General features: G+C 46.5%; 1 protein-coding gene across 3 annotated transcripts in view; it reads left to right on the plus strand.

Moving 5' to 3' along the window:
- Positions 1–13,133, plus strand: part of ZDHHC3 (zinc finger, DHHC-type containing 3) — a 60,406-nt gene that overhangs the window by 14,141 nt on the left and 33,132 nt on the right. For 2 of the 3 annotated variants that reach the window (XM_011981104.1, XM_011981105.1), the window contains exon 2: positions 1,790–2,119. In XM_011981104.1, the coding sequence (XP_011836494.1) occupies positions 1,814–2,119 (306 nt within the window). In that variant the 5' untranslated portion in view covers positions 1,790–1,813. Of the gene's footprint in view, positions 1–1,789; positions 2,124–2,564; positions 2,663–13,133 lie in introns of all 3 variants that reach the window. The other variant, XM_011981103.1, reaches the window with a different exon arrangement.

Here is a 13,133-nt window from a genome sequence, read left to right on the forward strand (position 1 = left end):
CCACCACACCCGGCTAATTTTTTGTATTTTTAGTAGAGACAGGGTTTCACCGTGTTAGCCAGGATGGTCTCGATCTCCTGACCTGATGATCCGCCTGCCTCGGCCTCCCAAAGTGCTGGGATTACAGGCGTGAGCCACCGCCCCCAACCAAGATGGTTATTCTGTCTCTATGTGTCATGACTTCTTGTCACTGTGATAGTGACTGTATTTGTTGAGTCGATGTTCCTTTGGGCAAATATGTAATAGCCTATTTAACTGCCTTTCAGCCATTAATTCTCTGCCACCTTGAGAGGAGTGGCCCTGTCCTTATTCTTCATTATTAGTCTGTGCAACTTGCGACTCTAGAATGTCTGTCATTTTGAATAGTAGTTACTGGTCTGCCCTCCTAACTTTTTGGACAGGTCCTTACTATTCATAACAATACTGAAAGCCTGCCTTTGCCCTTCAGAGCCATAGTCTTAGGAAGCATACATGGCCAGTGCTGCTTTTGAGTGATTTCTTCTGCTGTGTAGTTACTTGAGTTCTCAAAAGACAGAGATATTCCCTGCCTGTGTTGTAGCCTGTGCTATGGGTGGCTTTTCCATGGCACCTACATCTGGTGGGGCGCTTGAGCCATCGCAGTTTCTAACTGAGAAACCTGGTTGGTGGTGCAACAGGCCAGAGAGGGTAAGGTAAAGAAGAAGAGAAGGGAAATCTATGCTTTCTGTGTCTTGCAGCACATGCTATGGATAGACATTAGTCATTGATTCTTGGTTATTTCATTGCTGTCTCCAGAGACTTGAACTGCAGCTTCTAGAGAGAAAGGGTGCTTTGCTCAGCACTTGTTTCTGAAGAAATGGATGTGTTTCCTAGAGAAAATACATGTGCATAGCCTGTGAGGTGTACAGAGTGTTGTGATCTATATCGTTCATCACAAGCTCTTCCACCAGTTCCCTCAACCCTCATACCAGCAGTTCTGGGAGGAGGTGGCCAGGGCTGGAATATAGATGTTTTCACAGGTGAGGAAACAAAGGCATATGAAGCACCCCACAGCCAGGTGGTAGGAAAACATCTTTGAGCTCGCTCCCCTTCTCTCTGCCTCTCCTTTTAAGTCAAAATTTGAACATATCTACTGAGGCACTGTCCACCCAGTAGATCTCTAATAACAAGGAGACCTAGGTTCTAGTGCTACCTCTAAATTGCCAGGCTGGGCCGGGTGCCGTGGCTCATGCCTGTAATCCCAGCACTTTGGGAGGCCGAGGTGGGCGGATAACTTGAGCTCAGGAGTTTGAGATCAGCCTGGGCAACATGGCGAAACCCCATCTCCACAAAAAAAACCTAAAAATTAGCCAGGTGTGGTGGCACATTCCTATAGTTCCAGGTACTTGGGAGGTTGAGGTGGGAGGATCGCTTGAGCCTGAGGTGGGAGGTCAAGGCTGCATTGACCTAAGATAGTGCCACTGCACTCCAGCCTGAGTGACAGAGTGAGACCCCACCTAGTCTCAAAAAACAAAAAACATAAATTGGCTGTGTCCGCTGCTTCTGCTCTGGCTGACCTTGGGCAAGGCATTTACCCTTTAGAGGCTCCCTTTTTATTATCTGTCATGTGAAGGCCCTGTTTCAAGAAGGCTAAATTGACTCTCAGAAGCAGGGAAGAGGACTCATGTTTTAAATGAACAAGGTGATTAGGTGGCTTTGCACATAGGGGTTTGCAGATAGGTAATCACAACTCACTTTGGGAGTAATTTTGTCAAACCTCCTTAATGATAAGACAACACCAAGTTTCTGGATTCTTTCCTCTCTCTTTCAGATGCCAGTATGGACAGAATAGCTTATGATGCTTATCCCCACCCACCACTTCCGAGACATTGAGCGGAAACCAGAATACCTCCAACCGGAGAAGTGTGTCCCACCCCCCTACCCTGGTCCTGTGGGAACCATGTGGTTTATCCGTGACGGCTGTGGCATCGCCTGTGCCATCGTTACCTGGTTTCTGGTCCTCTATGCAGAGTTTGTGGTCCTCTTTGTCATGCTGATTCCATCTCGAGACTACGTGTATAGCATCATCAACGGAATTGTGTTCAACCTGCTGGCCTTCTTGGCCCTGGCCTCCCACTGCCGGGCCATGCTGACGGACCCCGTGAGTATGTCTGGGCTTGTTTTGACCAGCCCACACTCTCCTCCTCTGGCTCTGGCATGGCCATAGCCTGCATGCTCCCCCTGGACCTTGGGAATTTGGAGAATAGGAGCGCCAGGGGAGGGTGAGGAAGTAGACCTCTGCCTTGTTCAGAGTTCTGTGGAATTCTGACTGGGGAAGAGGGGTCAACACCTGTACCACAGCCCATCTGTCTTGGTTAAGTGATACTATAAGTACATGGATATATGCATTCATTGGGCCTGCTGTGGGAGGGGTTTGGTCTAGGGGAAACCTGGCCTCTGGTTAAAAAGACACAGATAACCTTGAAGACTGGGACCAGATGATCAGAGCAGAAAGCATGCTGGAGGGTTGGGTCAGGATGGGGCTTCCCAGTGAAGACAGTGCTGGAGCTAGGTGGACTTCAAATTAAAGCCACATCCAATTCCAGGAACCTGCACGGAAATGGCCTTCACTTTGCTTGGGCGAGGTGCGTCTTTTCCTGAAAAGCTGGACAAGCCTGTTTCAGGCCGCAGCAAGTGCCTCTTGGTGAATATCTGGGTAAAGCAGTAGTGTTCTGCTCAATGACTTAGCTGAATATACCAAGCTGCGCACGTGGCTATTGAATGTTTGTGCACCCTGGTATTAAACCCTCTGTTCTGTTCCTTTTTTTGTATGGGAAAAGCAAGAGAATACATTATTTGATAAAGACCTTCTGTGGCTTGTTTCAGTACGTGGGACGTGTGTGTTTAAATTAAGAGAGGGAAAGCACTGCTGCTAGACACTGACCATACAGATTTTGTTTCTGTGAGCCCCAGGGACAGTGAGGTAGTGATGATAATGATGGGCCTGAGCTAGTTCTTGTCTCAAAGGGCTCCATTTCCTGCCGGTTCAGGTGGTGGATTATTATTAATCCATCCCAAAGGAAAGCAGCTTTCCCAACTCAATTACATGTCAGCCACTAGTCCAGACAGCATCTCTGTTCATGCGCATGCCTTAGGGAGACCAAACACACTGGCAGGCAGGGGCCTGTTGGCCTAGTATTTAGCACTGCATGCGGGACAGCCATCACCTGAGGGAAACCATGTATATGGGTGTAATCCTAAGTGTCCCCAAACACAAGGATATGAAAGAGTTTTCCCAGCAGCATCTATATGGTCATGCTGAAAATAAGTTAAGGATTTATTCAGAAATGTGTATGATACCATTGCTACTGGGGATGCAGAAGTAAAAGACATTGCTTCTCTCAGTTCATAGTTTACTGTCTGCCAAGCCCCAGATACTGTTCTTACCCTCAAGATGCTCTCTATCTAGAAAAGACAGGTGACGATAAACCTGTGTGATGAAGGTTGTGGCAGAAAGAAACATGGATTGCTGTGGGAGAACAAGGGTGGGGAGATTAATCAATCTATAGAGGTGACTGCTTGGAGGAAGCAATGCCAAACCAGCTCTTGTCCAAGCAGTGGACATTGAGGACAGGAAGGCAGGCAGAGGGAGCCGCTTGCAGAGACATAGGAATGCAGGGGCGTGGCTCCTCTAGGCACCAGGAGTGGTGGGAACTTAGGAAGAGAATGAATTTAGGTTGGTGACGTGGGTGAGGTACCTGAGGAGGAGGATAGGAGTTGGATGATGAGGGGCAGTTTAGGGCCCCTAAGGATTTTCAGCACATTTTAAACAAAACTGTCATTTTACAAGTCTCACTCTGGCAGTAGTGAGGAGGAGTGGCACCAGTGTGGGAATAAAATGAATGGCCATGTTTCCTGAGTGCCCGTTCTGTGAGAGATTGCTTTCTGAGCAATGGCTACAGTTATGAGCAAGACAGATGCAAATTCCTGCCCTTGTGAAGCTCACTTTGTAGTGACGGGGTCAGGTAGTAAGGACATGATTGAACAGGGTATTTTGGAAAGTGATAAGTGCTTTAAAGACAATAAGACAAAGTGACCAGGATGATGTGCTGTTGACTCTCTGGGGCAAAGGGGGACTACTTTAGATCGAGATGGTCTAAGGCACCATCTCTGAGGTGGTGCCTTTTGAGCTAACCTGAATGACACAGGGTTACAAGCCAGGCAAACGAAGATCCAAGGGTAGAGAAAAGAGTAGATTCATAGGCCCAGAGACAGAAACATGCTCAGCACATCTGAGAAATAGGACTAGGACTGGGGTGATCAAAACATGGTAGCTGGGGGTAAGAGTGATTAGAAGAGTTGAAGAGGGCCTCAGAGGCCAGATTGTGCAGGGCCTGGTAGGCCTCTTGAGAACTTTGGATTTTATTCTAAGTGCAGTCAGCAGCCTTCAGAGAGACAGGGTGTGATCTGATTTGCATTGTGCTTGCAATGGAGATTCAAGGTGTTACAAGTAGAAGCAGGGGGACTAGAGGTATTGCAGTGGTCCGGGCAAGACATGGTGGTGGCTCAGACCAAAGTAAGAGCAGTGAAACCAGAGAGAAGCTGTTGGATTTGGAGTCTGTTTTAAGCTACTAGTTTTCAAGCCTGCCTGTACCATCTCTTGGAGAGCTGTTTAAACGTACTGATGGCTGGGCCCCACCCCCAGGGACTACTATAATTGGTCTGAGGGCAGGGCCCTGGGTATTCAAATGCTTTAGAGCTGCCACATTTCCCTCACATTTCCCTCTCAGGCCAGGCCTGAGAATGCGGTTCAGAACTGACAGAATGGAGAGAGATTGGAGGGTGTAACTTCCATAGTCTTAGCTAGAGCATCTTGGGGAGCACTGGTGCCCGTTATTGATTTTGGAGGAGAAATCAAGACTTATGTTCTAGTCAGACTGCCACTATATTATGTGCAAGTAGAGATGCTAGATGGGCAGTAGATAGTCTGGAGCTGATGGAGAATCAGGGTTGGAGAGAGTGTGTGTGAAGGTCTTTGGTTTCTGGAAGGCATGTGAAAACAGGGAACTGGATGTTAGGCAGTGAGAGGGGAGGCTTCTGCCCTGGCATTCCTGCTGCCCTCACATACATGGGTTCTTTACCCACCGCACTGAGGCGTGCAGCCTCTCCAAGGACCTTGGCCAGCTGGCCCTTGCAGTGGATGCAGGAAAGCATGATTTTCACTGTGGTGTGTTGCCAGCTTCCAATCCCAAAGCAGTGAGAGGCACAGACTGTATCCTAAACAACAGTTACCTTCCCAGAGGTGTATTTTGCTGGTAGCCCCAAAGAAAACTGGCCCCCAAAATGAAGAATTTGTCAAATATCTACCATTAGTAAGGGAAGCAACTGAAAGCATGTTCTACAGATGTGCCTTGTTTTAGGGTCTTCATGCTACCATCTGCCTCTCCCCATCCCCAGCACATGATATCTCATGTGCTCATATCTCATCTAAAACCCAGTATGCAAAACAAAGAAGTGGGGCTGCAGAAGTAGGAGCTCCTAAGGCGCTGTTGGGACACCCTAGGATTCCAAGGAGCAGAGTTGGAAGCCTAGGTCATAAGCAGATAAGTTAGGCATTCCTTATTAATATTGCAAAGGAGTCTTTTTTTAGAAAGTGGTCACTGCAGGGTTCTAAGGAGTTCCCTAATGGGATTATAATGTTTTATATCTCAAGAATTCATGTTGCACATACTTTTTCAGAACAGTTTATATCCAAAGGTTATAAGCAATGTATGCATTGTGTATCACTTTGGTTTGTTATCATTGCTAGTTTAAAATATATATATATTTAAAAAAACACCTTATGTTCTCCCTCAAGCGGTAACTTTACCGCTTTCAGCTTTGAAATAATTATTCCAAGTGTAACATCTGAACAATTGCAACCACCACAGCCTTCTGGACCATTTATCAGTGATTTACTCCAATGTAGCAGTAGATAGGTCCACATAGAGCTTGAAAAGAAAAGGGAAGTGGGAAATGACTCACAAATGTGTAAACAGCCCCCTTGGAAGTGAGATAGCCATTTGAGAAATAGGGCAAAAGGGACAGGTCTTTAAGCAGAGGGAAGAGGACAAATGGACAGAGAAGCAGGGCAGGCGCCTCACTTGGCAGGCAGGCTGGCCTGGAGGCGGCATGGGTGTGGGCAGGAGCACAAGTCAGGCTGACGTTTGGTCTCCTGACACCTTCTCCTTGCCCACTCTGAGGTTGCGTAATGTCATCATAGGAGCTTTCTGTGTTCTGGAAACACTTCAGACGTTTAGAAGGCTAGAATGACTCCATGTGCCCTGCGGAGGCAGCCTCTTGAAGACAAACTGAACTCAGAAACCCTTACCTTAGCACCCCCTCTCTCTTTTCCTCATTTCTCGGTTTCACCACCTTTTCTTTTCCAAATTCCTCATTCTGTGAGCTCCCTTAGGAGTCCTGAGGGGCTTCCTTATTTCTGAGACAATGTCTGTCTCCCAGAAGATGCTTAAACCTGACAGATGGAGATTGTTTCTTTTTGTCCCGGCTGCCAGGAAGCTCAAAGCCAAGTGTTACACAATCACAGTGATTGTACAAACCCTTACGATCAGCATATTTTTGCCCCTTCTTTTTTGGATCTTATCGTTTATTAACTTCATAAATTATTTCAAATCAGATTTGAGAAAAGGAGGAATATACAGTCATGCGTCACTTAATGATGGGGATAAGTTCTGAGAAATGCATTGTTAGGCAATTTGATCATTGTGCAAACATCATAGACTGTACTTACACAAACCTAGATGGTACAGCCTGCTGCACACCTACGCTGTATCGAATAGCCTCTTGTTCCTAGGCTACAAATCCATGCAACGTGTTCCTGTACTGAATACTGACTGTGGGCAACTGTAACACAATAATATTTGTATATCTAAACATAGAAATGGTACAGTAAAAACATGGTATTATAATCTTGAGGGACTTGTTGTTGACTGAAACATCATGGTGTGCATGACTGGATTTATAGTCAATTTAACCACATTATTAAGGAAAAGAAAATTTGTCTGTCTGCCTGCTCCCCTACCCCAACCCCTCTTGAATCCTACTCTGTGAACACCTTGCTATAAACAGACCTCCATGACTATCTCAGACCACTACTGGCCACTGATTTTCATTTCAGCTGCCAAAAGTCATTGAGTGGAAATATTGGGGCTCACTTCAAACGTGCAATTGGTATTCCCTTCTGGAGCCTTTTTTGGCAGCCTTACAGAGCATGTGCTGTATTCAGAGCCCAGGTGGCAAGTATTTCCTGGAAGGGTAGCATGGCAGCATGATGTATGTGGGAACATAGAGGAGGAATAGCAGGCCAGGTGCTCGCTGCAGCCAGAGAAGGGCCTTGCCCATCTTGCCCAGAGGTATTGACACATTCACTGCATCAGGTTAGGGGACTTGCCTGAGGGTCCATTGGAGTATCGTGCTGCATTCTCCCTCATGCCAGGCAACTTCTCACCCCTGCCCCTGAGCAACTTATAAATCCCAACAGGAAAAGCTTTCTGGCTCCAGAGAGAGGAAAGCAGCCCATTTGGGGACCAACTAGCTACCTTTTACTTTTCTGTGGAGGAGACACATGGCCAGTGATGGGGGCCTGGGTTGGTTACCATGCTCCTGGGAGAGCTGTTAGAGGGAGTTTTTACCCAGACTGGTGGGTGTGCATGGGCTTTGATCCCATGGCCCTGAAACAATTTAAGCAAGTTTTCATTCTTATAGCTTGAAATGGATGGAATGTTGAGTCCTTGAAATTATTGGCATTTCCTTAGAACCCGTCTCCACTACTTTCCATTGTTTCTTTTTATATTATCATATTATCCTAGATACTTATTGAAACAGCCTTAGTATCCTAGGCCTGTTTCAATCTTAATACTAGTGTGCTGAGGTAGTTGTTGGTGGTAGAATGATATTGTGACATCAGGCAATTTAAAAAAAGTCTTTTCCAAGTCACTTAACAGAAATACCTGGTAATGATATGTTTGTCTTCTGATAGTGACATAGGTTCTAGACTTGGATTGCCTGAGTCAGAACCCTACTTCTCCCACTTACTAGCTATGTTACCTTGGGAAGATGCTTGACTTCCCTGCCTTAGTTACCTCATGTATAAAATGGGGAATACCATAGTCTCTACCTTAAAGGTTTATTGTCAGAAGTAACTAACAAAATACAGTTTTGTCACAAAGCATTTGGAACTATGCCTGGCCTATAAGTGCTCGATAAATGTATCATCATTCAGCTTGAGTTTATTGAATACATTCTTGGTGCCAGGCCCTAAGCAGTTTGCTGAGCTACAAGTTGACAGACGTCTTGTCCTCCAGGAGTGTCCTGTCATGTAGGAGAGAGGGTGTGTAATTAAATGATGTGTGCTATACTATACATACAAGCTGTGGTAGCACAAAGGCTAAGTAATGGGTTCTGCCTTGGGTGTGGCCTGGGGCCATGAGGAAGTAGCAAAGAAGGTGATCCCTGGGTGCATTTTAATTTGGGTGCTAGAAGCAAGGAGGTGCCTGGCAAGTTGGAGCGGGTGATGGTTGAGTTGGTGCTAAAATGGAGCCCCTGAGGGTAGAAAGGAAAACTTAGAGAGAATGTTGCCTTTGGGAAACTCCAAATAGACCACAGGGAGGGACGGTCTACGGAGAGAGGTGGCACTAGATTGGTAGTCCAGGGCTGAGATATGGTGGCCTCATGAGCCCTGCCCAGGAGCTTGCACTCTGGTCCATGGTACCTAGGGAGCCAGTGAAGGTTTTAGGCCGGGGGAATAATGTGATTACATTTCCATTTAAGAAAGTTTACTCTGAAAATTAGTGGGGAGAAAGGATAGAAGTGGGCTGCAGGATTTGAGGGAGAGACTAGAGGCAGGAAGACCTGGGTGATGCTCTAATAGTCTGGGGCAGGTGATGATGGGCTGAACTAAGGCATGATGGTGGCATGGAGGGGAGAGCATGGGATTCAAGGCACAGTCTGAGGCAGAATTAACCTGGTGGAGTGAATGGGGTGTGGGGAAGAGGATTAGAGGAACTGGTGGTGACTACTGGATTTCTACCCCAGGTGACAAGGTACATGGATATGCCATGGACCAGGAAAGGGAGACTTGAGGGAACAGTTTGGGGAGGAAGCAGCAGGTTCCATTTTAGCTGTACATAGTGCCTTTGGGACAGCCAAATAGAGACATCTACAGATTCAAGAGGTCTGAGTTGGAACGTTTGATTGGAGCATCATCACTGAGTGATGATGGAAGTAGGGTTAAAGATTGTTCAGGAGAGAGTGCAGAACGAGCAGGGAAGGAAGGAGTCTTGGGTTGAAACCCTGAACCCTGAGGAACACCAGTAGCCTGGATGGGCGGGATTCCAAGAGGAGGGGAGAGGCACAGCCCCACAGACAGGGAGGAGGACAGTGAGGAGAACCCCAGGAAGACGAGGGCTAAGAATTGACTTTTGGATTTGGCCACAGTGAGTTGCTCAGTGACCTGGTGGGAACAGGTCCCTGGTATGGAGGGGACAGGTACACTGAAGAGTAAGGGAGAGGTCAGCAGAGACATCAAGTGCACAAGGCTTCAAGCTGCTTAGCTATGAAGGGGCAGGGAGAGCTCAGAGCCTGCTAAGAACACAAGGAGAAAGCTTGGAGGTAATGATATGGGGTTCCTGAGGGCCAGGATTGACTTGAGCCTCATCTTCCAAGACAGTGGGTACCCATGAGTCCAGGGACAGTGCGGCAGTGAGATGATGAATATGAGAAGGATTTAACCCTAGCAGCCTCAATTTTCTCCAAAATAGAAAAGGAAGTAGGCAGGGGTCAAGGAAGGTACTAGAAGTTTGGGCTACCTACTAAGGGGAATAGCTGATGGAGGCACATCACACCCTACCCCACCCCTAAATACACACAGGTGCACATATAAGTACCATTATGTTCCTTCTGCACTGAAAACTCAGAGCTCTGTGCAGAGAATGTGGAAGGAGTTCTGCCATGCCTAGAGCAGAAAAGCTTTAACAGCTTCTACACACTTATTTTAAACCAGATTTAAATTGGTTGCACTGTGGGGCCAAATATATATTTTGGAAGCTATATGATCTGCTTTTTATGGGCCTATAGATTTGTAAAAGTGTTTTTACCTTAGTACAAAGAGAAAAGACTTTAAGAATATGTTTCAGAATGTTGGTAGTGCTTGTCTTGGGTGATAAAATCAGAGTGAATTTTTCCTGTTCTGTTTTTTTCATCTGTATTTTCTTTCTTAAAACTATGAACAAGTATTACTTTGGAAATGAGGGAGATAAAGTCAGTGCATTTTGACCTGCTAGGCTTGCAGCAATGTGGAAGCTTCAAGACATCCCTGTGGAGTGTGTAAGAATGTGGGGTGGGGGATAAGCGTTTCTCAGTAATGCAAGCATGACAGCAGTGACAAAAATGTCTCAGGCCTTCCAACCCCCTGCCTTCTGTCCAGGATTGTAAAGCACAAAGTTCCTTACAATGAACTAATTGTTATTAGTTCTGAAATTTGTGGAGATGAGCCCAGAAGAGCTTAATACACATTTTAAAAAAGAATGAAACAAAAAGTTGCCTGAGGCAGAGACTGGAAAGTGTATGCATCAGACTCCTCAGTCTCGGGCGCTGGCCCAGCTGCTCTCTGGCTCTGAGAGATGGGCTCAGGTGGTTGGATGGGTGGGGCCCTCCTGGATGGAGATAGGCCTTTTGGGAGATGTATGCAAATGGAGTCACATTGTGGGGCACATGTTTGGAAAGGCTGAGCTGCTGAATGATGTCTGTACTCATGGTCTGGAATTACAAGCTATAATGAGAATACCAAACGAGAGCTCTGATTGCCTTTTATGGATTAGAAGTTTCCTCTTGCAGTCTTTTATGCAGGGTCCCCTGGGGCTTACAGTACATTCCGGTGGCTGGGACCTTCTTAAAAACTGGGACTTAACGAAAAAACCACCTGGGCCATAATTTAGGAAAACTCAAGCCTCGTTGCTTCATCTCCTTGGGGGAAAGCATGTCCCTTTGCACTTTTTCTCTTATACACATAACAATAGTAACTTCTAGTTTTGGTTTTCTGGTTTTAGTATCCACAAAAAGTCACACAGTTGCCCAAACTCAATTACTTTTTACATGAAAGAGAAAGCAGCTAGGGGCAATGGCTCACACCCCTGTAATCCCAACACTTCAGAAGGCCAAGGCAGGAGGATCGCTTGAGTCCAGGAGTTCAAGACCAGCCTGGGCAACATAGTGAGACCCTGTCTCTAAAAAAAATTTTTTTAATTAGCTGGACATGGTGGCTCATGCCAGTAGTTCCAGCTACTTGGGAGGCTGAGGTGGGAGGATCACCTGAGCCTGGAAGGTCAGAGCTGCAGTGAGCCGAGATCATGCCACTGCACTCCAGCCTGGACAACAGAGCAAGACCCTGTTTCAAAAAAAAAAAGAAAAGAAAAGAGAACGAAAAATAAGGCCTTTTGGGCTTGAGACCCTGTCCTCTGCCTGCACCAGTGCCCTTCCCAGGCCCTCTTGGAAATCCACTCATGCCGTGTGGTCTGGGCTCTGCCTGGCCTTCATGAAACCTTCCAGACCCTGGCGCCTCACCAGTGCCTCACTGGTGGCCCGTTGGATGTTTCAAGGTGAGACAATAATGACATTTTGGTTACAAGCCTCAGGAAAGTTGATCATATTCCTACTTTGGATGGCTCCTCCTTAAGGTTGTTTTTTTGTTTTTGTTTTTGCTTGTTTTTAATGGATTATTTCCTTTTTGCAAAAGCCACATGTTTCTAATAGAACATTTAATAAATATAGTCAAGAAAATTAAAAGTACCTGTGATCCTCCTACATAGGGTCTCACTGTGTTGCCCAGGCTGTTCTCAAACGCTTGGCCTCAAGTTATCCTCCCACCTTGGCCTCCCAAGTAGCTAGGATTACAAACATGTACCACCACACATTTTTTTTCTTTTTTCTTATTCATATGTATGTATGTATATATATAATCTGTTATAGATGTTTCCTGTGTCAATAGTTGTGTATTTTTATGGCATATTTAATGTCCAAAACTATACCATGTGGTCCTTGCCCTCCAAAATGCGTTTACTTTTAAACTTTCTGTCATAGGCTTTTCTGACATCTGACTACATTGTGCAGACCAGATTTTTTTTCTACTTTTTTTAACTTAAAAAAAAAGTAATGAAACACTTTAGGGAGTTGAAAGAGTATAAAGGACCTCATCTCCACCCCACTCTCAGTGTGAGCCTACAGCACTGAGGTGCGCTTGCATGTGGACAAGTGGTCCTTCAGGCTTTCTCATCGCCTCCTTGTCTCCTGCTCCTTGTGAGCCTTTGGCTCCTCATCCTCAGTGGGGAAGCGTGTCATTGCTCTGAATGACAGGTCAGCCAAGTGCTGCCCATCTCAGGAGTGAATAGGTCCTCGTGAGGCAGGAGAAGTAGAGGCCTAGCAGGGGAAGGGCTGGGACCCAGGAAAGAGCCACGTGAAGAGCAGAGACGACAGGAGATCTGTAGGCCCACCTCTGGGTCTGTACTTGAACTGATTTTCCTCCCAGGTGCCCCTCCCCTGCTTGGTATCCACCAGGATCCTCCTGGCCTTCCTAGGATCCCCTCTCTCAGTCCTGCCTCCCCTTAGCTCCTGATGCATCGGTGGCCATGCCTTTCACTAGGTGCTCAGCCTCAGCAGCCTCACTGCGTCTGCACCTGTCCACCCACCAGCTGTTTGAGGCCTGGGCTCCCATCGCTTCTTTGTACTTCCCACAGTGTTCGGCGTGGTGTAGACCTTCAGGTGTAGACCTTCAGGAGAGAGTTGTTGGTTGATTTATCTGTGCAGTTTTCTTAGCTGGAATCTTAATCCACTGTAAGTCAATTTCTTAGTGAAAGACAGAACCACAGCTCCCTTGCATTTCCAGCACTTAAAGATTTTTCCATTTCTTCAGTGGCTCTTCTCTTCCCAGAATTCTTTTATAGGAAAGGTTCTGACACCCAGTCTTCATCGCTTCTACCCTGGGAACCCGTCATTTGGCCTGTTATAATCCATCAGTCCCACTCTGGGGAAGCCAGGGGTGCTCTATCTGAATTTGCCCACCTCACTCTGGGCTCATGCAGGATGTGGGGACAGTCTTAGTTTCTGTTCTTCTGATGTTGCAC

Source organism: Mandrillus leucophaeus, unplaced genomic scaffold, assembly GCF_000951045.1.
Source record: "Mandrillus leucophaeus isolate KB7577 unplaced genomic scaffold, Mleu.le_1.0 Scaffold22, whole genome shotgun sequence".
In the NCBI taxonomy this organism is placed as follows: domain Eukaryota; kingdom Metazoa; phylum Chordata; class Mammalia; order Primates; family Cercopithecidae; genus Mandrillus; species Mandrillus leucophaeus.